The following is a 26,002-nucleotide window of genomic DNA, read 5'->3' on the forward strand; positions in this document are numbered from 1 at the left end:
TTAGTCGTATAAATAATAGTGGGAACACTTCAATACATGTCAACTACTACTAAAAACACCACTCACTTCAATCCACTGTCCTGTTCTCCAGAATGGACAGGGTTGGACTTCACAGTTTTCTTTCTGAGCTGGCTTCACTGTTGCATCACATTCACTTTCATCAGCAATGCCACCAAATGGGTCTCTGCAACTCACGTATCGTTCCCGAGTACCAACATCACATGAACGTGAACACTACAAATGAAATAGGAACATGTCAGATCTGAATCCTGTTTCTCCCAACTTGTACTTTTTGGGGGTAAAAACAAATACCGCCCTGGTAGATAGAATATTTTAACACTGAACATTTCTGTGTTTCTCATGCTATATTGAATTCTTGTCATAAGGTTTGATTGAGGATGTTTAATTAGAAGATAATAAAACATGCAACTACTATGAAAAAAACACATAATGTGAATCAGTTGTAGCATATTTGAAGCCAGATATGATAACAAAAAACCAATAAGTAGTTTACCAACTCTTATGTCAGTCATATCATAGGTAATGAGTTAACATAATGATGAAAACCTGCAAATGAATACTTTATTTATTCTTGTACATATTAAAGACATAACACTCACAGGAGTCCAATCACCAGTTCTCCAATTACTAATTATGGGGGCCATTTTGAACACAGCTGCTGCAGTAGGAGCTACAGTGGTGGTGGTGGTGGTGGTGGTGGTGACCATCTTTGGACATTCAGCCATTCCGCAGTCCTGTTTACCGATTGGCCGCTGGTCAGCATCACAACTTTCCTCATCCACGTGACCAAGACCATCTGGGTATCGACAAAGGATGGCTCTTATCTGGTATCCTGTTCCACACGACACAGTACACTGAAATTGCAAACATGGTTTTAGATGGATGAAATTATGAAACTATGTAGAATTGTGCACATGTTGGATGTTACTTTAGGAAGATGATGATGGCCACTTCGACATCACGGATATCTTGAGAACAGCTAAGTGGATGAAAAGAGAAAATTCAATACCTCCTGAGATACAAGACTTCTGAAAATCAGTGTCGTTGCTTAGATTTGAGAACCACAATAACAAAGGTGAAAATCTGGTAGAAGATAGATAGATTGCTCCATAAATTGGGTGAGCAAATCTTACTAAAATATCTCCTTACCACCTTACTTACTGGTCTCCATACCCTATGCTCTCAGACTGGACTGGGAAACTGAGGTAAAACATCTGGTGAACTAAGGTACATTTTACCTAGTTACTACTGGTAACAAACAAACTTGGAAATACTTACTGGTCCCCATACACTATGTTCCCAAACTGGACAAGCTCTCTCTTGACACTCTTCATAGCTGCCTGGTATCCTAGTACTGTCACACACTGCATAATTAACATGCTCATTTCCATATCGACAAAAAATTTGTCTGTGTTTCTGGCCTACACCACAAGTTGCCGAGCACTATGAAAAATAGTTATATGTGGTGGATTAGAGAACCAATTACAAAACTGCATATACATGTATTTGAGAAATGGATCGGGTACTGTATTTGATGGTAAAAAGGTTTCGCAGACACAACCCTAACATACTACAATGTCCAAGTTTTTCAGCATACTTAATTTTCCATGCATGTAGTGTAATTTATAGCAATTGAAATACACTGACATAGACTCACTCTGCAGGAGGGACACAATCACATACTGGTACTAGTGCAAGAATAAAAGATACATACCGCTGACCAGTCAGTGAACGTCCATTCTGGACATGTTTGTGTGTTACATGGTTGTTGGGTGAGTCTATTGCTCTCATCACAATCATGGTCATGAAGTGTATTGCCGTCATCATCGATGCAGACAGAATCTCTGGTCTGGATTCCTCCATTACAGGTATGTGTACACTGGAAGAGTTAATAACAGTTGCTATGAATTCTGGTGCTAAGGAGTAATTGGTTTACACCCTTTCAGTATAGTTAGCTGATCTTGAAAGCGTTGTGTTGTGTTGTGTTGTGTTGTGTTGTGTTGTGTTGTGTTGTGTTGTGTTGTGTTGCACTGCACTGTGTTGTGTTGTGTTGTGCTGTGTTGTGTTGTGTTGAGGTGTGTTGTGTTGTACTGTGTTACTTAGCAATATGCCCAATGGTGCAGTATCCAAACCTAAAATTCAGTACTATTTCACATCAGTCAAGCTATGGATGAAAATATCATTGAACAGTTCTGTTAACAATGACACTTAACTTCTGTTTGATTCAAAGCTCATCAAGACTATTACTATCCAATACTTTTTTGTGTAAGTTGATTGAATATGTTATGAGATGGAATCAACCATTGATTCACAGCTGTATGTCGGTAAAAGCAAGTAAAGGCCCTGTAACTTGGTAACTTACCTCAGTCCAGCTACCATACTCCCAATGACTTGGTGGACATGTACCTTGACATTCAACCACCTCCCCTGGTTTACGTAAACGTGAACAATGACGACTGTCAACTATAACTGAATTCCTCTGATGTACTTTGATGCAGGTAAATTTACGGGTTCTTTGTCCTGTTCCACACCGAGCTGAGCATTCACTTTCAGTGATACTCCACCTGGAGGTGTAATACCAAATATTTCATTATCAACACAAATTATTTGATTATAATATCTGCACATGCCAGTCTTAGCCACACTTGCAATGTTGGCCAGTCTTCACATAATAATGTGCTGAAGATTTAAATATTACCAGAAGAGGACAGGACGTCTGAGTATTTGGTACATAAAACAAAATAATTGGACACATTCACATTGAATAATGCTATGTTTGAATTTCTTCTGTTATCATCTGATGGCCTAAAACTTGGAGTATTATTCAATAGTCTAAATATTCCTGCTATTTTCTAAGTTGACTGAATGTATGAAAAACAGATGTTGTAAAACTGGTGGAATTCCACTAATGTGCTTTGAGAGAAACATATTTAGCTAGCTCTTTGTTATTAGAAATTATAGTTTCATGAGAAAAGTTATAAATCACTGAAAAAATTATTTTAACTGGTAGCATTCACATCTGATATTTTCACACAAAATTTATGATGAAATCACTAAACTCTGTCATAAATATTGAAATATTGAGAACTAACCTGAAGGAGCATTTTGTGTTACATCTTGATGTGACTGCCATTGGTTTTGTCATTTCATTACAGTATCCAGCTGCTACTTCAAGTCTGTCACTTGCTCTAAGACAACGTATAATCCTTTGCTTGGAACCTACAAAATTATAAGTTGTATTATTTATTACTAATATGGTGTGATGTTATGTGATATAGTGTTATATGAGGTGGTTTGGTGATTTACGGTAATGTGATGCAATATGGTGTGGTGTACAAAGGTGCAATGTCTGGTGTGGTGAGGTAAGGTGCAATGTGTGTTATGGTGCAGTGTGTGTAGTGTGGTGTGGTGAGGTGAGGTGTGGTATGGTGTGGTGAGGTGCAGTGTTTTGTGTGGTATGGTGCAGTGCGGTGAGGTGACGTGTGTAGTGTGGTGAGGTGCAATGTGTGTGGTGAGGTGCAGTCTAGTGTGGTGAGGTGATATGATGTGGAGTGCGTGTGGACTCACAGCGGTGTGGTGTGGTGTGGTGTGGCGTGATGTGACATGTGATGTTTTACAATATTTGAGAATATGAAGTATCTTACCATTACAAAGTGCACTACATTGTTCCCAGGGTCCATATTTGTCCCATACATAAACCACTGTTCCCTGTATTGGTACTGTATATGTGTAGTTGATATTAGGAGGGTACAGATTACCAACTGATAAAACCTACAATCAATGACAAAAAATATACAAAACTGAAGTTGACAAAACATTGTAACCTTCCTTTACCAAGCCCCAAAAGTAGGTATATTCCTTTCTGTCCAGTTGCAATGGATGTCTTATGCACCATAGCAACACACACTTTGTGGTAGAGAACCAATGATGGCTGCAGCTACACACATATGACATGGTATTCTTCAAGATATCAACATTCGGTATTTGCTTTACAGTTCTGAGAATTCTGAATAGTTGTAATTTTTAAACCAGCTGTGGTGTCCAGAACATTTTTTAAACTTTCAAACAAATAAACTGAGTGTCCATCACAGTTGTCATTCGGTACTGTGTAAATTAAAGTGCACGTCTGGATTCTAAACCATGTTTCCCAAGTATTTTCAATCAGTAACTGATGAGGGATCTGGTAACTGATGAGGGATCTGGTGACTGATGAGGGATCTGGTGACTGATGAGGGATCTGGTGACTGATGAGGGATCTGGTAAGACTTGTAGGAGGAACCTAGGTAAATATTACCTCCTTTCTGCCCTTAATAAAAACATCTGAAGACTACATACCTGAAGAATAAGGTCTTGATGGATGGTTGAAGAGCAATTAATCCTCTCAATGACGGTATCAGAACCACTGTATTCAATCCTAGTATTAGCTACATGTATTTCACGGCGATACATACTCACTGCATAGTTACCATTTAATATATACTCATGTCTGCTATTCATTACAGCTGAAAATACAAGAAACTTGGTCTATAAGTCCACTACTCTGCATAATTCAATAACATTCTTATCACCAAGTCTACATGCATGGAAATTTCAGGTTAAAAAAAAAATGAACCTCAAGAGTAACACATGGCCTAACAATGAGGAATCCAACAGTCTAAGCTTTACATAAGATATTGTGCTCTTTCCTGCTTTTCTCAAATAGTACCTAAAAAGGTCAACATTTGAAGCTGCATACAGTTTGAAACTAAAACATGTTTATACAAACTAAAATTTTCAAAATAAGAAATTCAATTCTTATAAATTCAAAATCTTTGTCCATGACATGTTATTTTTACTACAAGACCAGATACTTACCTAAATAGTTACCATCCTCTACTCTGTTATTATACCCGTGTTGTCGAATATCAATATTTTTAGCACCAGCAGGAATACGAACTACGGTATTATAACCTGTACAAAACGTATAACACATAATTATACAAATGCTGTTTACATGAATTATATAAATATAAGCAGGAACAATTTTGGTGGCAGTGAAAGACAAGATGAATAAGGCCCTGATTGTGCCTAGTCCTTCTACTACAAAACATAATGCAAATACCAACTGAGTCTGAGAAATTCAAGTCAAGAACACAGCAACCGTGTCATGTCTGGTGTGATTGTACCTGTTGACCATAACATAACATTAAGACAACATAACCGATAGTGCTATCTCCCTTGATAAAGATTTGCTAAGCTACCAATGAAACACTGTCAGCTTGTTTCTCCTGCTTTCACTCATACAAACTATTCTGTTTTGAGCAGAAATGTCTTAAAAAGTGACAGTGACACCCTAAATATATACATTGTGTCATGACAGCCTCAAAACTTCACACAATATAAGGACCTGCAAGCACATCATCATAGTTTCTAATAATCTATAGAATATTTCAAATAAAACTCTTGGTATTGAGTGTTTCTTAGGTAGATTTTATCTAAATTACTGCCTACTTATGGAGTGTTTCTAGCATGTGGTATGACAGAAATGTCATTTCTATTTGTGGAAATGAAGACTGCAAGTTGGATGTAAGAATTTCAGTGAGTTTGTAACACACTCTGATAATATGTCACTCAGATTCTGATGACTAGGTAGAATTCAGTCTGTGAACAAGTTCACCGTCTGTTATAATACCTACATATTAGTATCAATGTCCTTTCTGCTGATACTTGTGATATTGCATCACCAAGCAGTTGATAACTTACCATACTTGGAGTCGCTGTAAGAATTTGTTATTCTTCTACATGCACTGTTATCTCCACCACATACACCACATAAATCTTTCTTTGTTCCTGAATTTAACACATGATCACATCCTGCTTTCTATAAAAAACAGAACATACAAAGAAAGTTGTAATTTGTGTTAAAAAGTGTAAACGCACTAAAACAGTGATTAATGTTATCATTTCACTTCAAAATAAAGTTTGAATGTGTGACAAGGTTACAAGAAAATAACTAAGTTTGAGAGTATGATTTTGAAGGAAAATGGCCAAGTGTTGAATAGATTATGAACACTTACCCTACACAAGCCTTGTACGCAGATGTCATCTGTATCGGGACTACAGGCTGTACCGTCTATAACAGTCTTAGAAAGTTGATAGTATAATGCACTCCCTGATACTCTACAAAGTAATTTACACCTGTCTTTCATTGTAACTGCAACAAGAAAGTGGAAAGGGGAACATCAAATCAACATGATTAGATCGAGTTGGAGTGTATTGCACCTTGAAGGAAAACCTGCCAGAACTGACTTCAAACCATCTTGAGAACAAGGATATAACTTACTTCCACTGTATTTTGGTACCCATCTAACACTAGGAGGTAGACCATTCATATTAAAATGTTGACCATCATACTTTGAGCACTGTTGTTCCCTGAAGTCTCGTTCTCCACCTGGACAGGACTGAAAACAGAAACAAGAAAATTAATTCATGTATCATTCTTTAACTGATAATTGAATCCAAGAGCTTCAAGTGAAGGAAAAATAAAAGAGACACTAAAGATATTAGAATGATGACAAATTCTGTGCTTAAACAATTATATATACTACAAAATAAAGTGATGAGTAAATGTCAAGATACTGTGCTCACTGAAGTCATCTTTTTTTATATAGTTTTCTGCTTAAAAACACATTAAGGATACAGAATCCCCTACCCATGTCGTACCTGACTCACCACTGATAGACAAACCTGGGTATAAATTAAAGAACTCAAGATATAAAGAACTTATTTGGTAGTGGAAATATTTGAGTTCCTACCTTTGTACGACAAGACCTGTATTTTGTTCTCCTACCAAGACAGTATTTTCCTCCATTTTGTGGGACAGGATTAGTACATTTCCTTGTTGCATATTTGATACCTCCATTACATGTTCTAGAGCACTCACTGTATTTTTCCCAAGGACTCCAGCCTCCATTTATTGGCGACCTAGCTCCTAAATTTTCTACACATTCTCCCTTATCACACCACTAAAATAAAAGAAGAACGGCACTGAATATAGATTACTGGAAATAACAAATATAGACACATCAAATAAATTCTTTTCCACCACTTAAGGTGACAAAAATTTCAAAGAAAAAAATGCATCAAAATGAAACACATCCCTTAAATTTCTGTCGTAATTCAAATTTTGACTGATTCTTATTTGTAAAATGTTAGTTGTAAAACAAAGACAAAAGTTAAGAAGTTCTGTCAACTGCATTTCATAAATGCACGTAACACACCTTATTGGGTCCACATGAAGTTCCATCTGCCCAGGGCATATGTTGAGTTCGACAACCTTTTTCATCTATACCAGTACACCATAACCTTTTACATGTCCTCTGCAATAGAAATGATGATTTTACAGTTCAATGTATGGTATATTCAAGTTGCTGTCTTCACAACTCACCACTTACTGTTATCATTTATGGCATACTGCTCACAACAGAATTAACAGAATGCTGTTCATGCAAATACTGCCCTCTGCAGGTCAAAGTTAGAAGTACATTGTGACAACATCTTCTATACAAACTATACAGTACACTATGTCATGAAGATGCTAGACTTATTACTTTTCATGTGATTCATATTTGTTTGTTTTTTATTAAAATCATCGCTGTTTAAGTAAAGTTTGACTGTTTTCACACTGAGCATGAAGGTTTGTATTACAGGACCTACTTTGGTGTGATGGGTATGAACAATTCAGAGAACAATGTCTTTTTCTTATCTCATTGAGACAAACTGTGCACCATGATCCATCCCCCTTGATGAATTCTTGCCTTATCATTTTAGTCACAAATTTTGCACTTCGTTAAAGTTGATGACTTTGTGTACTGGTTGAATTAATGGTAGCAAACTCAAAATTATACACTCTCGTCATGTTTCCTAATTTCTATTTTCCCTCCATTTTCTTGCAACTCATGTTGAGACAGATCAGCCTACCCAGTCCTATTCTTTAAATTTTACAAAAAATAGACACATTCAAACATTGCTTGTTTGGAAGTCAGAAGACCTTTAGAAAACCTACTGAATGAGACAATTTTGTTACTTAGTTAGAGAATTTAGCTACCTGTGACAATAATTCAATAACTTCTCACTCCATATATATAAACTCAGTTGCAGCCATGGCTACTGCATACTGTTGTGCTATCCGGTTCATTTAAATGACTATACAACCACATTGTTATATTTTTTACATTTTTAGTTACATGCTAATTGTGTATTTTCTATTCTGTTTATGTCTGTCTCTTTGGCTGTATTAGCATTTTGTTGCTACCAGAAAAATATTATGGTTTGAATTTGGTAACTTTTCTGAGTACTGAAAAAGGGGAGATTTTGAGATTGAAGTGGCAATGTGTATCACATACAAGGGATCACACCCTGAAGAATCCCGGAAACAGATGACACAGAAATCCAGAGCAAAAAGTTATGATATGACTCAACTCACCATGTATGGACAGACAGTAGAATTAGCACCAAATATAAGCTCACACTGTTTATTGACTGGATATTCCTTGTCTGCACCTGGTAGACTACTTGGTAGTGTCAGAGATGTTGTGGGACTATCTAGCAAACACTCGCCATAACCAAGACTGTTGGAAAAATACAGATCAACACAATTGAGTATTTATGTGCGATACTTTTCATTAATATCAACACATGTGAATAAGATTATGTACATTAACTTTTATGAAGTTTTGATAATACTTCGAATATGATAGTTTATTATGAATGAACACTCCTAAAGAATAAAAAGTTCTTTTAAAATAGCTGCATCCTATCTGTAACTTAAGTGTGTTTGTTTATTTCTGATATGAAAGTCTTGGAAGAAAGTTTCAAAATATCACACTTGAAGATGCAGTAGGGCTTTAAGGTCTTGTGTCAATATAAAGATCAATGACTATTTGCATGTGTTGCTTGTAGATTTTCAAGGCAAGTGACATCAAATTGATGTTACATGCAGTTTTATAAAAGTGTGCTTGCATGTCTTATTTTTATCATGTCTTCTATTGCAAGCAATATTAAGCAGCGCCTATCCGGAACTACTTAATGAAAGAAGATGAGCACGAAAGCCTGTACTAAATTTCCTGCTGTCTAATCTTTAGTTAAACAGGAAGCTTTTCCTTCCTGGGACTACACACTTTAAGAAGATGAACCAGGAAAGTTAAACATGATAGATTTCCCTGCAGCTTTAAATAAACAACTGGTTTGCTTTCCGGAACTATCTATCTAAGGAGATCAGCCGGAATGCATCTTTTTGTAGAATTCCAGCTGATTTGTAAGCAAATAACCGGTAAGCTGTACCTTTCCCAGTTCTTAGTGCCTGGAGAAGATGAGCTGGGAATGCCATCCTTGATAGCTTTCCAGCTGATTGATCAGAAAATGGCCACAAGGCATTGTTGATTTGTAACTGTAGAGATGATTGGCAATTAAGATAACACACCAGGAGATAGTTAGAGCAAGTGACAAGTAGCCCACCCTTAACATGAGTTTACTTTATATAATCTTACACAAGTATATTGACAAGTAGGCCACCCTAATCACAATTTGTTCAAGAACTCCGACAGTAGCACATTCTCGTATCCTACAGCGTATGTCTGAATTAAAAGCTCCTCAAGAAATTATCAAATTATCACCGATAACATCTTCTGTCTCAGTCTGGCTGCGTGTCCTTGTAGATTCTAACATTAGATCCTGACCACTTTGTGCCAGTGTGTGTGTCTGCATTACAGTCTAAATATACACTGTATGACTTTCAGGCTAACACAAACTAGATATCTCATCACCGAACAGTACTGGCAAATTCACAGAAAATTGAGGACTTTTTTCTTCACTTTTCAATGTTTTTTTTTAAAAGCATGTTTCAAATTAGGTTTGGGATTGCCACTTCACCCAGGAACTGAAATTTGGCCTTTAAGACATTTCTTTCAGATATCTGATGTATTGTAACCCACAACTTCAATGACAGTTACATAGTCAATGATTTATTTTTAGTACAACTGAAGGCTATTAACTATAGCCTTTCCCAAGGCATAAATTCCCATGTTTTGGGAGAAGGGCAAGCATTCTCCCCTATTGGTTTTGTTCTCCACTTAAAAGGTCATTGAAATACATAAAACCATACTTACACAAAAAACATGTAAGGTGACAGGAAATTGTGTACACTGTGTATGTAACCTTCAATTACTTTATATAACTAATTACAAGCTTATGAAAACACAGCAAGCTTAGCAGCAACTGGGCAAAGTGTCAGACCACAAACAGTTTCCTACATTATTGTCATGTTTCTGGCTATAACTATGAAACTTTTTTTTGATGTTTGAAGTTCTATATCTGACACTGGCTTCTGGCTATAACTACGGATTTGTTGTTGTTGAAGTTTGAAGTTCTGTATCTGACACTGGTTTGTTGAAGTGAAGTAAATGACAGTTGTTGTTGTTGTTGTTGTTGTTGTTGTTGTTGTGTTTGCTGTTGTTGAGATAAAGGTGACTTACTCTAAGAATTCAGTTAGTTCTTTACTGCTACATGTAGACCAGGACCATGGATTTGTGTTGTAATTCAAAGTTGGTGCCATTACGTGATATTTTCCTTTTCTGTGATCACATTTTTTGCTATCATCATGAGGTAAATTAAAACTGAAAACAAGAACACAGAAATAATTGGACTATTTGAAGTGAATCATGAACAGTACAAACTATAATTCATATATATATAGAAAACACAGAAAGTTTATTTTCAAAAACTGTTTTGAATTTTACTAAAGGTTACAACCAAATACCTTCTGAGGAAAATACAGCTACACATTTCACAATATTGAGAGATTATTGTCAAAAATAATTTAGAATCTTGTGATGTATTTGCACCAAATATGTTTTATGGAAAATACAGCTACATTTCATAATATTGGCCATAACAAATTAAATATTGTCAAATTTATTCAGAACCTCTTCACAAATTACCTGTTGTAGAAAATACAGCTGTAAAACATATTGGACAATAAAAGGAAAGTTTGGAAAGTTTAATCATAAATTATCAAGTGTCTCTCCAAATGTTAGCAACAAATCCCTATTGTGGAAAATACAGATACTAACTATCACAGTATCGGACAGTAAAGAAAGTTTTCAGTTGAAAATCATTTAAAATCTCTCAATGTGTACCTTCAAATTACGCTTTGATGAAAGCACAACTACTTAAAAGTCTTTGTAGTTTTGTAGGTTCTTCTTGTTATGTCATGCTATCAATAGTAAATGTCAACACTCCATCATCCTATTTGCTATATTTGTACTTCTATTTAGACTTCCACAAAAGCTGCATCACAACATTTTGACCACAATTTTAAGTATTTTGATTTCAACTTTGATGTTAATGTAATACACCTGGCTCAGTATCAAGCTGGGGTAGTCTCCACATACCTCAGAAGTTTCAGTTTTCCGATTACGAAACATTTGAGTGGATGCGGTCTATTTTTGGACACAGTTGGATAAAAATTTGAATTTTTTAAGATTTCCCCCCAGATTTTTGATATGCTGTATTAACTTACACATGTCCCACTTCATGGGCAATTGTAAATGCTGCACTAAGGCCATTGTCTTCTATAATTGAACAGCTGCGATAGGGATCACACATCGTACCCAACTCTGCTAACCCTGTTGAAAAAACAAGTTCAGTTTATCTTGATTGGAGCGGCCAACTTCAATGACAACACACTTGTATGTTAAGAAAATATTCCTGGCAATTGTTAGTATCATTTGCTAAGTGATCAGTCTGTTCACTTTAACAGCAGTAAGTCAATACTCACTCTCTTCATTTTCCTTATTTTGTTGAATAAAACTTCTGAGAAAACATTTTTTTAAAACTTGAATGAGTCACTGATCTCAAATTATGAGGTATATTTTTTTAGAGCAAGGACAACATTCTTCTGTTCATTGTTTTGATCCTAATTGTCTGCAGGTTAAAGATATTACCAAGTACTTTTTTGAAATAAAAATGTTGTTACCGTGGCAATGTAAGGTTTAGTACTCACAGTAGCATGGTTCGAGAAACATGTAAAGCTTGGTAAAACCTTGCTTTAGGCTACCTTCCCTTTCTTTCCCCTTTTATCGGCAAATTTACTGCCTTGAAAGATGTGTCCTTTCAGTGATTGTTGTATATATCTATTCAACTGTAAGTAGCAATCCTCAACACACACACACACACGCGCACACACACACACACACACACACACACACACACACACACACACACACACACACACACGCGCGTGCGCACGCACACACACACAGCATAGAGTTTTCTGACGTACGTCAAACTAGTCAAATTTGGTTGCTAAAATGTCAATATGGTTTATATCATATATGTAGCATGTAATGTGGCTGATCAACAGACATGGTGGTTTGTTCAGTTGGTCTATGCTATATCCTTTCGATAACTAACACATGTAAAACCTAAAACAGCATACTTACCTAGCGTGTCACATTTTGTGGAAGACCTGCATATATCTTGCCTGAAATAAAACATAATGAAACCATTTTAGCAACAAAAAGTAATAACTTGGCTAATTATCACAATAATAATTGATTTCATAATTTCACAACATTTAAATTGCATTTACTTATAATTATAGTTAACACCATTTTGCAACTTTCTCTGTTCCAGTTTTAAATCACCCTGTCATGGAAGCATTTTCTGTTAGGAGAATTTATATCTCATCAGCACACTCTATGATTAGTTAGTTGATGAAAGTATATACCTACAAGTACACTTGTGCCAAACTTTTAATGCTTTGCTTTTTAGAAAATTTCTTAAAAAGGTCATGCAAATGTTAATAGTGCATGCATGCATTTCCATGCAGCTTAGCGAGCTTCTAGTTCTAGTCAGCTCTAACCTCAAACAATGGAGATCTAGGTAAAACTTGTTTATAGCTAAACAGACTATGCATGCATTGCAACTAGAATAAAGAAATGAATGGTACCCCAACAGTCTATCACTTTCACTATATGCTAATGTTACTGTGTGGTCATTTGTGAAGCATAGAGTGTCATAGACTATCAGAGCACCACCACAACTTTTTTTTTCATCTGGTATTCTTTGTAAGAAAGGCAGTTATAGTTAGTCGCATGCATTGAATGATTGAAGAATTGAGATGCATAGGTTAATTAGAGTAGAACATAGACATTTCTGTTAGCTGTTAACAGAGGGCGCTAAGTACAATTGTTAGAATATGTTACCTGACAGAGTAAATTCAGTCCTTGTTAGCAGAACAGAGAAAGAAGAACAGTTATTAGTTAGTACAGGAAAAGATATACAACAACAGGGAAACTATCACTAAGTGTAAAATTGAATTATCAATTTTGATAACATTTTCATCCCACAGAAGCAATAGAGATAGAAATGGTATTTGTCATATTTTAAGTTTTTTAAAAGTGACTTTTGTGATTTGTCAACAATATGAAATTTATTTCATCAGTATTTACTCTTGCTTTGATATCATTTGACAAAGTACAGTGCTACCAGACAGAACTTTTTCTTTCTATCTAAAATTGAGTTTTTCTTTACAGATATTTTATACTATATGTGTGTCTTTAAATTAAAGACTGTTATTTTGTATGGCTCCTGATTTTTTATTATTATTAAAACTAATTCTTTAGCCATCAATCTGTTGGTTGCTAGTATATAGAAACACATGAAATCTACTTCTAGCCCTCAGTGTACTGGTTATAAATGCTATTGGAACCTTCAGGTAATAAGATGTATTGCACACAGTGCTATTACATGTAAGAAATTCCACTTTGTGAAACTTTCACAATATCACATTATCTTGTGATAGACTTACATGTATCAATGTATAGAAAACATGTGAGAATAGCTGAAATGTGTGACAGTCTTTTGTTGAGTAGTCGAGAAAGCTGAAGACAAGATGAAGACAAGTCATGTACAATGGTAATGAAATCGGTAAACCATGCACTCTGTTGCCATAATCAATGATGACAGGCTGAGCTACAAACCAGCTAGGTATCAAAGTGTGAAGTAGCTAACAATGGTAGACAACAAACAAATTAAAGGAAGGATTTAGTTGAGTTGACACAGTAATAGATTTGTCCTTGGATAAACTGATCCTGTTTTTCACATCAGACTCCAACTAATTCACCTTGGCTTAGTGTCTGCTACTCAGGTATAAAAATCAAACAACATCATCACAGCCAATGGAAAGGAATGTTACAAACACACTTTGGCTTAGTGCATTGCTACTTCGGAGCTTACAATCTGACCACATCATCACAGCCAGTGGAATGGCATGTTAAAAAGTCGGAAGTTCCATATGGAACATGCTGGATTTTTGTCCTTCAAGACCTGTACTTCATTTCCTATCTGATAGCACCATGTGGACATCAGGCAGCTATAAGAGTGTGCAACCTTTACTACTATGCCATACTGTGGCTATTAAACCCAACATTTTGGTAACCTACTCCTGCATGTTTTCAAATTTGCAATAATGTACAGGCAATAGAATTTGCAAGTTGTACAGTCTGGGTTTAGCATGTTTTGGTGATAACTACAGTTGGATTTTAAACACAGTCACACATGGTACACGTTTCCCTAACATGGTTCTCACTGTGCTTGAGGAGATGGCTTATTCATATCTGGACATTTAGAAAAAATTACCTCTGTACTTATTTATTCTCTTCTATTAACAGGAATGGTACTAAGTAAGAACTAAAATAACTGGCTTCACAACATGTGACAAGTTTACGTCTGTATACAATACAAGCCAAAGAAGGCTGAGTGATTTTATCCTACACTAATGATTTATGCTCTGAGTTTGGAGTTACTACAAAATACATGAGTATGGTTCCTGAGCAAGGAAACAATATTTTTTATTATAGCTTCTCAATGGTACCTTACATCCAGTTTCCAGTGCAATTTCTATTTTAGCCTTGAATTGAGGATTGTCCTGCTGTTCAGATTTATTCAACACCAAATGTAGGGCATCCATAAAGTTAAGACTACAGTTTGCTGTATCACAAGTCCTTCTATCACACTCCCTCTATCACACGTAATGCATTCTATAAATAACCCATTTGTATAAAGTGCCCTTTATTCATTCTTTGTTATAATGAGGTTTTAATTCTAGAAACATTTGTTTGTTTGTTTGTTACTTAGTAAATGTAATAATGACATAAACCCATCACCAACAAAGTGAAAACTGCATTCATTGTGTCCACAGATAACAGCATATGTGACATACAACAGATATTAAAGGTTGGAATCACATTTCTTTATTTTGTGCAAAAAGTCTACTATTTTTAGGGGATGTTATATAGACAGATATTTAAAGATTAAGATAGATCCAAAGATGTCTGGCAGTCCTGAATAACCACCCACTGTTATATTCAGGAAGTTGAAGATATAGGAATTACAGATGGCTTATGTTGGGTAAAATAACACACAACTGAATGTTTACATGAGTAATCACAGGTTTTTAAGTTAAATTTTGCAAATATTCAACCTGTCATAATATTTCATTAAACTACAAATAATGCTATCACAATGGTATGACATAAAATTAGTTACTTGTTTTTTGGCAATTTGTAAACATTTCTAAGACATTTTACTTTAATTTGTTCATTTATGTACAAACCAAAGCATAGTGACTGAGCCACAGTCACTTGTGAGCTAATATTCTTTCCCAGGATTGTAATACTCTAGTCTAGAATGACCATAATACAAAATAATGACATTATATTAGGTATTTACGATATTCAAAAAATACCATTGTTGGTGATTGTTCCGGAATTTACCAAAGTCAGGAAACAGTGGAAGATGCACGGCAATTTCAGTGATCCGTTTTAATTCTGAAATCAACAAATATAACTGAAACATAACCACCCAAACTAATCTGCAACAATATTTATCCAAAATGTGTTTTCTAATGAAATACGTCCACATGATAGGACATTACGTCATTCGTGGTCACAACGGCAATACCTTACAACCAATCAGCAACACGCTAAGAATAGCAACGTAATATGAACATGATATATTCGTTCATTAAAATATTGAAGAATGGCGTAATGTCCCGTCATCAATTGTTTCATGGCGGGTCATTTAAATGTGGACGTATTTCATTAAAATATAGTAGAATATTACCATCATCCTGGAATAGAATATTAGCTCACAAGTGACTGTGGACTGAGCTCTTAATAAAGTCTTCAGTTAGAAACCATTTTTGGCCTAATATGAAATTCAACATAACTGTTATTAAATGGAGCTAGCATGTGACAATGAGTTATTCACTACTCACAATGAGTGACAAGAGCTAACTCATCAATGAGTTATACATTGTAGATGGACCAACAAGTCGTTTTGTTACACCTTGATTGGTTTCTCAAGCTGATAGTTAAAGTTACGTTGGCTGGAAGCAAAATAGTGAAACCGCTGAGTTCAACAATTAGAATGATGTCTATACTCCTGCAGGTAACACTTGAGATCTTCTGGATCCCTAGTTTTTATGAAAACCAATGTGTAATAACTGACAGGTAGTGCATCATATTCATTGACAAGTAGCTGTTGTCAAAACCAAACAAAACACACCATTGATTGAACCAACTAGATTGATAACAAACATCAGTTTTCAGCCTGAGTTCCTCCGTTACTAGCAGGTGTTCATGTGAACAAACACTTGGACTGAATCCAGATCTTTTCAAACCCACAGCTCCAGAAACACAAAATCGAAAATAGTTGGGCTTAGGTTCGAAATCTCACTTCTTCAGCATCATTTCACTGAATATTGACATGGGTTACCTGTAAGTAGACCACTGTGTAGGGACAGTAACCATATTGATTTTCACCACTGTAAAAAGGTAATACTACACACAGCTTAATTACAAATCACATTTCTTCAGCCTCATTTCACTTCACTCAAGGAGTTTTTATCTGGAAGGACTTCTGATACCAGACACGATGGCTTTCTATAGATTTCTGGTGGTTGGATTCAACTTAGCTGTCAAATTAAGACACTTTTATTTCATAGTATTAAGATCTAAGCATCTGATGTTGACAGGTCTGTGTTTTTATTCTTTACCTTGCTAATCATCGGATTAAAGTGTTCACAATCGTTGCAACCTGACAGATACCTCTTATACAAGTATACTACTATGAGAACAAAACTTTACACATTGGGCATACATGAATGAACTTTCACAAACACACAAAGCCAAACACACTATAGTAATTATCCTGTTGTCAGAATCTATTAAACAAATGGGAATAAGAAGCTAGCAAAGAAAGGAAATTTCGATCTCTTTCTTCTAAGCGTCCATGGAGTTTTGATAATGTAATCTTGATTTGATTAAAAAGTGGGGTTTACAAAAATACTGTGACTTTTTGTGTGTTTTAATAATATACCATGGTTCATAAACAGAATAGCGCAAAAGCTTTATTTACATAACTAAATCCGTTAGTAAACATTTGGTTTAGGTCTATTGTTCTGGTCTATAGGAGGGTGGGGTTGTCATTATTTACTGATGTTGTGAAAATAAAACCAAATAAAAACACACACCATATATCGACTGATTTACTGCTACAGTACTTCTTATAAAAGCTTAAATTCTTGTGCATAATATTGATATATCTGTTTTCAAGACAGCACAATAGATTATACAAACAAATTTCACTTTCTGGTGGAAGTCATATCTTTTGAAAATACAATACTGGAGAGAACTTGATATTAGAGTTTAAGATAAAATGTGGATATAATGTCCCTTGAGAAATCAGTGTTCTAGTGAGTCAAAGACCAAGTATATATCTCTCTCTAATATTTCTAATCTTTCCCTACAGAATACAAATAAAGCCCAATGGAATATCCTTCTTTGCTCCAAAGTATACGCCATTGTAATGACAAAATAAATGTTTCAGACTGACTATTTTAGTGAATCAATGAGATTGTTACATATTTTTCTTATACCATTTACTATCTGTCTAGACTTACTGTCTCATCTGGGACTGTTACAGTTTGCATATAGCTTCATAAAAAACATCAACATTGAATCTAACCAACAATTTCCTATTATTAATGGCACCAAAAAATCTGAAAATCTGCACGCTTGATGTTGTATAGAGTCATGACATAACTATTAATAGTAGATTTTAATACATAGGGTTTTCTCTTGTCTTAGAATTTTGTCTTTTCATGAGTCAGTAAAACATGAGATGGTTACACCTGTTGTATTGGTCACTGGTTAAGTGCTAATAAAGATAATTGGGTTAGAAATGCAGACTATGTTACACCAAGGTGAATACTCTCATTATATGAGTGCCAATGAATGACCAGCCTCAGGGGAGCCCACTCTTACATTATCCAAGACACTGTTATATTTTCTAAAGTAACATAGTTTTATTTTGGAACCCCTTTTTTTATTTACAGTATCGTCGTGGCACACTGAGTTACAATTTCTGTACTGCATCTTAAGTCTTTTAAAACTGTTTGCAATTACCTTAAAATAAGACACAATGAAAACAACCGTCTAAGTAATTCTTAAATGTACTGGTTTCCCACTCCTTAGCTTTGTCCAGTTCAATCTACATTACTAGGTTAGTGAATGCAATGACCATATTTGGCAGTTTTTTTTTGTAAGGATTGCATGTACATTTAATATTGTTCCTACCAAAGGCTGTTGCACTCATTAGAGATAATTATTTCAGCTACCTGGAGTCATTTTAGGCTGATGCTGATGACAGTGTATGCATGTATTCTATTTGGATGGTGATGCCATTCATTTAAAGAGGCATGTATAATTCCAGACTAGTATTGAGATTTTTGCTCTAAAAGGATAGAACTGATATAGTGTGTAAGTTTAATAAGATGCAAAGTGTAATGTTGGTAGTATCTTTTTTTAGTACATGCACCTGATAAATGGTAGACCCTGGAAATGTTTACTTATTTTAACATCTATTTACAAATTAAGTATTTGATGTAGATGCTATGCTTTTAGATTGGAGTAATGATTTTTGAATCCATTCACAGCAAACCTCAAGAAGGAATTCTTACGAAAAAGTTTCCGATGTGGAAACAAGTCTGTTTCCCAATCAAATGTGGGAGAAAAGAACTTGTGTATGATGATACAAAGTATTTTACAACTTTCCTATTGCCTACAAACAGGATTCTCTTCATGGTATGGAGTGTGTATGGTCAGCATTTTTTTCTAACTTTTAATTTGAGCTGATCCAAGCAGTAACATGTAGATTAATATACAGAAGAATACAAGATAATACAAAGTGGGGAAACCAGTTAAGGTTACGATATTTCCCAACAGTGGCCACCATGTGTACTATACAGGTAATATAGTCGATACCCCAGGTTAGCTGGTAGAGAGGTACCTGACCTATGCTGCAGAGAAAGGAATGTTTACTTGTATACAGACTGACAGCATTTAGGGTTTATATATGCATAAACAATTAATTTACAAAGACAATCACTTGTTTACATTTTTATTCACTGGGCGCAAAATTAAAGTAAATAATGAAACATTCAAGCCAATAAATATATATTGATGAACATTTTTATCCAAATAACATGATGGTCTCAAATTTGTTGAATAATTCAATTTGTGTGGAACCACTTAACTTCATAAAGATTACTGCTGTGAAATCTGGCTGTATCCATGACTTCATTCTGACACATATTAGAGAATACGGAGAAAGACAGCAGATTACATCTACTTGGTCACTAGGGGTGCTGTTCAAGGACCCTTTAATGTGATGTAAATGAAGGCCATTGATTGTAAAGCATGACAGTATTCCAATACTGATGTGTTGTGTTGTGTTGTGTTGTGTTGTGTATGTATGTATGTATGTATGTATGTATGTATGTATGTATGTATGTATGTATGTATGTATGTATGTATGTATGTATGTATGTGTGTGTGTGTATGTGTATGTATGTATGTATGTATGTATGTATGTATGTATGTATGTATGTATGTATGTATGTATGTACGTACGTACATACACGTACGTACGTATGTATGTCCCATTCAATCACTCAGGACAGCCAAGTTGACATCTGTCATGAGTTGTATTCATTACAATACTCCCAAACCAAGTACCAAGCTGACTACAGTTGATGACACTACAGCTGTCCTTGACTTCATTTCAAATACATATCTCACCAGTACTGGCAGTAGTTTAAGTCAACACTGGCCATTTCAAATTAACTTTCAGTTTCACAGCACCTTGATTGGTATCATTCCAACTGATCGACCACCCTCTGATCAGTATAACCTTCCTTATTTGGGTCAAAACCATCTCAAAAAGTCTTTATGTTTTAGAGCACCATGGCGTCATTCTAACCAAGGGTCCATCATCTTCTGTGAATACCTCACCATTACTTGGGTCAACACTGGCCATTTCAAACCAATCTTAAGTTTCTAACACAAGTTCACAGTATTTCACACCGTTTAACATACCAGCCTCCTTGTGCCAGTTTTATGTTTGTTAACTCGGCCGTGACAACAGTGCATATAAACATGCAACTATGGTCAATGCACTTTATTGGTGGTGAAATTCAGTCAAATATACAACAGTGGCCTACTTCATGGATAAAATTCCACGACACAACTTAGTGTAATAGTCTGCAATTCTTGGTATACTTTACTGCAGTATACAAATATCTACAATGAAATACACAGTTGCTAGCATAGCTGCCATGGATATCATGGGTTGATGGGATGACAAAATAATTGTAAATGTTACAGGGTTTGTTGAGAAATTTAATTGGTAGATTAGAGCACACCTGTACACTTGGATGGGTCTGATTGGTCATTGTGAGGTGTACGAAAGCGTCAAAAGAATTTAGTAATTTACGCATTACTAGTCTGGATGACCAGACTGTGGTTTAACCACACTCTGGTCAAAGTCCCTCAATCAGCACATATTCCTGTGCTCCCTCCTACAGCATTCATATAAACATGATTATGATCTTGCGTCTCCATGTGATTTAGTTTAAACGTACAGGCAGTGAAATCCTGGTTGGACATTGGACATCGTCAAAACAGCTGTACCAAATGAATATTTAATGAGCGGTGACGACAGCCCGTTATTACTAGTGACATGCGCTGTTGTGCTTTGCTCACTATGGGGTTGAACCATAATTAACACCTTTTGTCAGCGCCTTGACTATACATGTACTTTGAGTGAAGGTATAAATCGTAACGATACTGTATAGGAACTAGACTAGGTGAAAACATAACAAACAAGATAAAAACTCATAAAGATATAGGCATGTGGATTTTTTAAGATCAAAGTATATAACAGAAGATAAATATACCTCTATCATTGATTGGAATATGCTGCATATAGGTATAAATCTACACTAGAAATGATATAGGTGACATCTTCACCTTCTACATACTCATGGCCTCATTAATGGAGAAATCATAAAGACTTGCTGTGACTTCAAATACTGCTATATTCCTGTATTATGAAAGGTCACGTCATGGTTTAGCAATGATAGCATTAATACCAGCATGACGTATTATAATAACAACTACTGTACTTTCAAACTTTGTTTGTTTTCCTACATTAGAAATAGTTACATTACATTGACATATGTCTACATTTGGCTTATCAAGTTCATAGCAATGTGAGTATATATGCTTTTAATATATGTATATGGTCAGGGCTGTGTGTGGCTGAGCAGTAATTTGTGTTTCTCTAATACCATAACTACCTGGGTTTGAACCTACCTATCAGTTTAATTTTTTTTAAATCCACCAGGTCTGTTTCTAAGAAGGGTGAATGCAGATCTCAATGCTCAGTTACTGAAATACACAGGTTTTCTCTGGGTATTCCCTGGGTTTTACTGGGTATTCCAAGTGGGAATCATGTCTCAATTTCTGAATTTGATTTGTATCAACATGGGGGTGCATAAGACTGCCATCAAGATATTTCAAGCAGTTGGGTAGAATGGGGTGGGGTGAGGGTGGGGGTGGGGTTGGGGGTGGGGCCTGCCTCAGGAGTAGGACTACCAAGACTTCACACAACAGTGTAGAAGTGCCATATGTACATGTAATAGTTACAGCAGAAGCTACTACACTGATGTTTTATAAAACTGGAAACTGTTGCAGGACTGATTATCAGCTTTCAAGATATTTTTCATACCAGCATTAAGTCCTTTGACACTATTTATTTTAAGTGGCCATATGGATGAAGATTTGGTATGAACTTTGGATTATTAATTTATAAAAAAAATTTATTATGGCTTCCTACTTGAAAAATCATTGTGAAGCAACATAAACCAAGTCTGTGTTGGTAACTCAATATGTTGCAATAACAAACTTTTTACACATTTTTAGCTGTTTTGCAAGTACAATAACAAATATTCTATACATTTATGAATTTTTTGCAATTTATTTAGTTACAAACAAGGTCTTTCCATATGTTGTACGTTGTACATCAATTTTCCAAGTAGGAAGGCATGATAAAATTGTTTTAGCTGAAACCAAAATGTTTTTTTTTTTCAAAACTATTTAGATGTAATGACTTACTGGTATCTTACACCTTGAACAGTAGTGAATCACCTGCGGCTAAATTGTATTTGTATAGCTGTATATATACATATTATGGTACAATAAATACCATCAAATTGATTTTTAGGACCTCACCCAAAAATCAGTACCCGAAAGAGATAATGATTTCAACCTGTTACTAAACTACTTCTAGATACAATCTACTCCTATTTTACATGTACAATGTCAAATTATTGATATTTCAAAGATTTTCAGTGAATGTATCATTGCAATAATGTCTGCATAAAAAAATGATACTCTAGTTACAACCAGTGCAGCTTTATCAAGTCATATTGATCTCTGTTTACTTTTGACTACATCTGGAGGTCAACTTAGAGGATATTGGCATGTACTTGTTGAATATATTTTTCTCAGTGATAATACTTGGCAAAACAGACACCTGGCCTTGAGCTGATGTAACCTGTATATTTTACTGCCATAATTCACATTCTTAGATAATGCTCTGAAGTGGTATTTGAAGTAAATTGCCTATTAATGGCCCCTAAAAGTTATACAAGACTTTGAATAATGTGTTGCATTTTAATAAGTTACAGTGTATTACAACACTTAACAGAATCTGATCACAATCAATGGCATATTTTATTTCCAGACTTCAGTCTACTGAGTGACAACAGATTGTTGTTTTTTGTTCTTTTTTGGGGTGAGAATTCAGCTTTCAAGCACTGCACAGTATTAGTCACCATCATATTGTCATCATTATCACCAAGCCTACCCTAATAAAATTGATTAATTGTGACAACACACTCACAAACAAGTGGCTTTTGACATCTGCGATGACATCAATGACATGTATTTGTCTGCAAAGTAGCTTCTTTGTAAACTCTCCTTGGACAGACATTTGTGGAATCTTTGTTTATTTTGCAGCATTTTTTCCATAGTTGTAGAGTGCTGATCTACCTCCTCAAACTTTTCACATTTATGATTGTCTTTGCAGTTTTTTGGTCATATTGTATCCAATGTGTAGCTATAATGATAACAATGTTGCAATAGCTAATTCAAGGTTGACCTTTGCACTCTCCTCAAATCTCATCTTTCACCATGCTAATATATAGGTCATGACTTCAGGATGGACAGATTCTTTCAACACGCATTTCAGGGTGTTAAAATTACAAATCATCATTAGTTTTGAGGAAAACACACAAGTGTGTTTAGTGATTCATCATATCAACTTGTCATATGAGGAATGAGGAATACACTGAATATCTAGACCAAAATTGGTGCCAACTTTTACGACATTCTAGATTTGCATACCATCATATTGGTCAACACCAATCTTGTCTTTCTGTCTTTGAAGTCCCAACTAATGGTCATCCCTAATTTGCCCACGGAACTTCTGTGGTAGTGAGTCCTTCCACATGACCAAGTCAATATACAACATATTGCATAATTATTAAACCAATGTCTACAGACACCATATGTGTGTACCATATTTAATTTTCTGCCATAACATTATCTATGCACAGAAACTGTAAGTATTTGGCACAGCATTATGATTCATATCTGTCTATTGGTTGTCACAGAGACCTTATGACGCAGTAACTGTCTGTCTATTTAGTAAAACAATTACATCACAACAGCTTAAATTTTCTGATAAAATTGTCTGCTTGAAAAAAAATCACTTTTTAATGCTAGGTTTTGCTGTTGCATTACATAGAGTATTCCCACCCAAATCTGAAGCAATCAGAAAGGTCTATTGACTTGTCCATTTACATCACTGCTCTACTTGACCACTAGAGGGCATGGTTTATTGGAAAGGTCCATTGACTTGTCCAGTTACATCACTGCTCTACTTGACCACTAGAGGGCATGGTTTATTAGAAAGGTCCATTGACTTGTCTTTGGCACAATCACATCACTACATGTCATGAGTAGTATAGGTGTTATTTTTTTTCATTAGTTTATTGTTTGGATTTAGTACATGTACTTCAAAAAACAGGAAAACTTGGGATGTTATGAAAGAAATTAAAAACACAAACGTAGTTGTAAGACAAGTTTTAGTAGGTATTGAACACATCATTTTCTATTGCAACCTCCCTTGGTTGAATCAACACTTCCGAATAATACTAAAAATCCCCTCGTTTTACCGATATCTGCACCATCAATTCAAATCCATGGAAGTTGTGGTTTTCAGCATTCAATAGCTTCCAATGAAACCTACAATCACATAATTGTTGAGTTTTCACTTACCTAGTTAATAATACTGCTGTATCTGCATGAGTTGGGTCACTATCATCACCTTTGTTTTGTGACTGCTGCCAAAGACAAAAATTGCGCAGTGTACTAGCTGCATTGGATATGATCTCAGGTCCATCCTGTAAACACACAAATAGTAAGGTTAAATACATAGCTGTATTGATGTGTAAGCCAGCCTTCTATTATTACACCTCATCTTCTGACAATTCCTTCATTCCGTATTAACTGCACTATGTGCCTATGAAATGATAGTCTGAACACCAAGTAGAGGTGTAAATCGTAACGATTCCATATATACAGGGACTAGACCAAGGAATAGAGAGCCTTAATTTTTTGCTATAACTCTATTCTCAAGAAAATTCAAATCCACTCTGTTAAAATCAAGACAGAAAATGGGGGGGGGGGGGGGGGGGGGGGGGGGCAGAGTGCAAATTTTTGGAATAGGTCAAGATGTTATTAAGATCCAGCAGTTTTAGAATCCAAAAGGTAAATCTCTTTTATTGCTCCAAATGATCACAAACAATCGTTCATATGACAACATCTCAAGTATTTTAAGCTACTTTGAATTTCACACTAATTGGTCCCAAGAACACTATCTCTTTATTTTCAACAAAAGACACAGGATAGGCCATACATTGTTTAGACAATTACTTATACACAACAAGTTTAAATATAGTGGTGTAAAACACTGATTACTTTTAAATACACCACAGGCATGAATTACCAGTGTTTAGATAATAATGTAAGTTGTACAGTGCCATGTTATCAAACTATAAATTTGTCTATCAATTTTCCACAGTATGCCAGCATTACCGTAAGAAATATTCCTGTCATACAACAGGATTGGCGTAACTCATGCTGCACGTAATTATGTTGTCGGAAGTGTTTCATTAAAAGAGTCAGACAGTGGGGTCACACAGCTGCAGTCATCTGTTAAAAACTACTGATTAGATAATGCACATTGGGTAAGTTACTGCTATACAGGTCACGACCTTTGTACACAGTCACTGATTTTTTGTATCCAAAATCTCCAGAGTGTTCATGCTGCAAAAAGAGAAGCCCTAGCCAAAACACTGATACTCAATGAGATATGTGTTTTATCTATAGGTCTACAGATAAGACAAAAAAAAAAATATATTTGTTTCCGGTAACATGACTTTAGATAATAGGGTAGGCAGGGGTCAGGA

General features: G+C 35.4%; 1 protein-coding gene across 1 annotated transcript in view; it reads right to left on the minus strand.

The window, feature by feature from the left end:
* The window catches only part of LOC144453840 (A disintegrin and metalloproteinase with thrombospondin motifs 9-like), a 132,311-nt gene that overhangs the window by 44,587 nt on the left and 61,722 nt on the right, over nucleotides 1-26,002 (minus strand). The window contains exons 5-23 of the mRNA XM_078145211.1: nucleotides 24,810-24,934; nucleotides 12,501-12,541; nucleotides 11,579-11,684; nucleotides 10,533-10,673; nucleotides 8,486-8,630; nucleotides 7,281-7,379; nucleotides 6,816-7,025; nucleotides 6,344-6,461; nucleotides 6,078-6,214; nucleotides 5,764-5,881; nucleotides 4,876-4,971; nucleotides 4,357-4,523; nucleotides 3,666-3,792; nucleotides 3,114-3,240; nucleotides 2,384-2,585; nucleotides 1,736-1,900; nucleotides 1,300-1,464; nucleotides 621-875; nucleotides 67-234 (exon numbers count right to left, since the gene is read on the minus strand). Coding sequence (XP_078001337.1) covers nucleotides 67-234; nucleotides 621-875; nucleotides 1,300-1,464; nucleotides 1,736-1,900; nucleotides 2,384-2,585; nucleotides 3,114-3,240; nucleotides 3,666-3,792; nucleotides 4,357-4,523; nucleotides 4,876-4,971; nucleotides 5,764-5,881; nucleotides 6,078-6,214; nucleotides 6,344-6,461; nucleotides 6,816-7,025; nucleotides 7,281-7,379; nucleotides 8,486-8,630; nucleotides 10,533-10,673; nucleotides 11,579-11,684; nucleotides 12,501-12,541; nucleotides 24,810-24,934 — 2,712 coding nt within the window. The remainder of the gene's footprint in view (nucleotides 1-66; nucleotides 235-620; nucleotides 876-1,299; nucleotides 1,465-1,735; nucleotides 1,901-2,383; nucleotides 2,586-3,113; nucleotides 3,241-3,665; nucleotides 3,793-4,356; nucleotides 4,524-4,875; nucleotides 4,972-5,763; nucleotides 5,882-6,077; nucleotides 6,215-6,343; nucleotides 6,462-6,815; nucleotides 7,026-7,280; nucleotides 7,380-8,485; nucleotides 8,631-10,532; nucleotides 10,674-11,578; nucleotides 11,685-12,500; nucleotides 12,542-24,809; nucleotides 24,935-26,002) is intronic.

This window comes from Glandiceps talaboti, chromosome 1 (genome assembly GCF_964340395.1).
Source record: "Glandiceps talaboti chromosome 1, keGlaTala1.1, whole genome shotgun sequence".
In the NCBI taxonomy this organism is placed as follows: domain Eukaryota; kingdom Metazoa; phylum Hemichordata; class Enteropneusta; family Spengelidae; genus Glandiceps; species Glandiceps talaboti.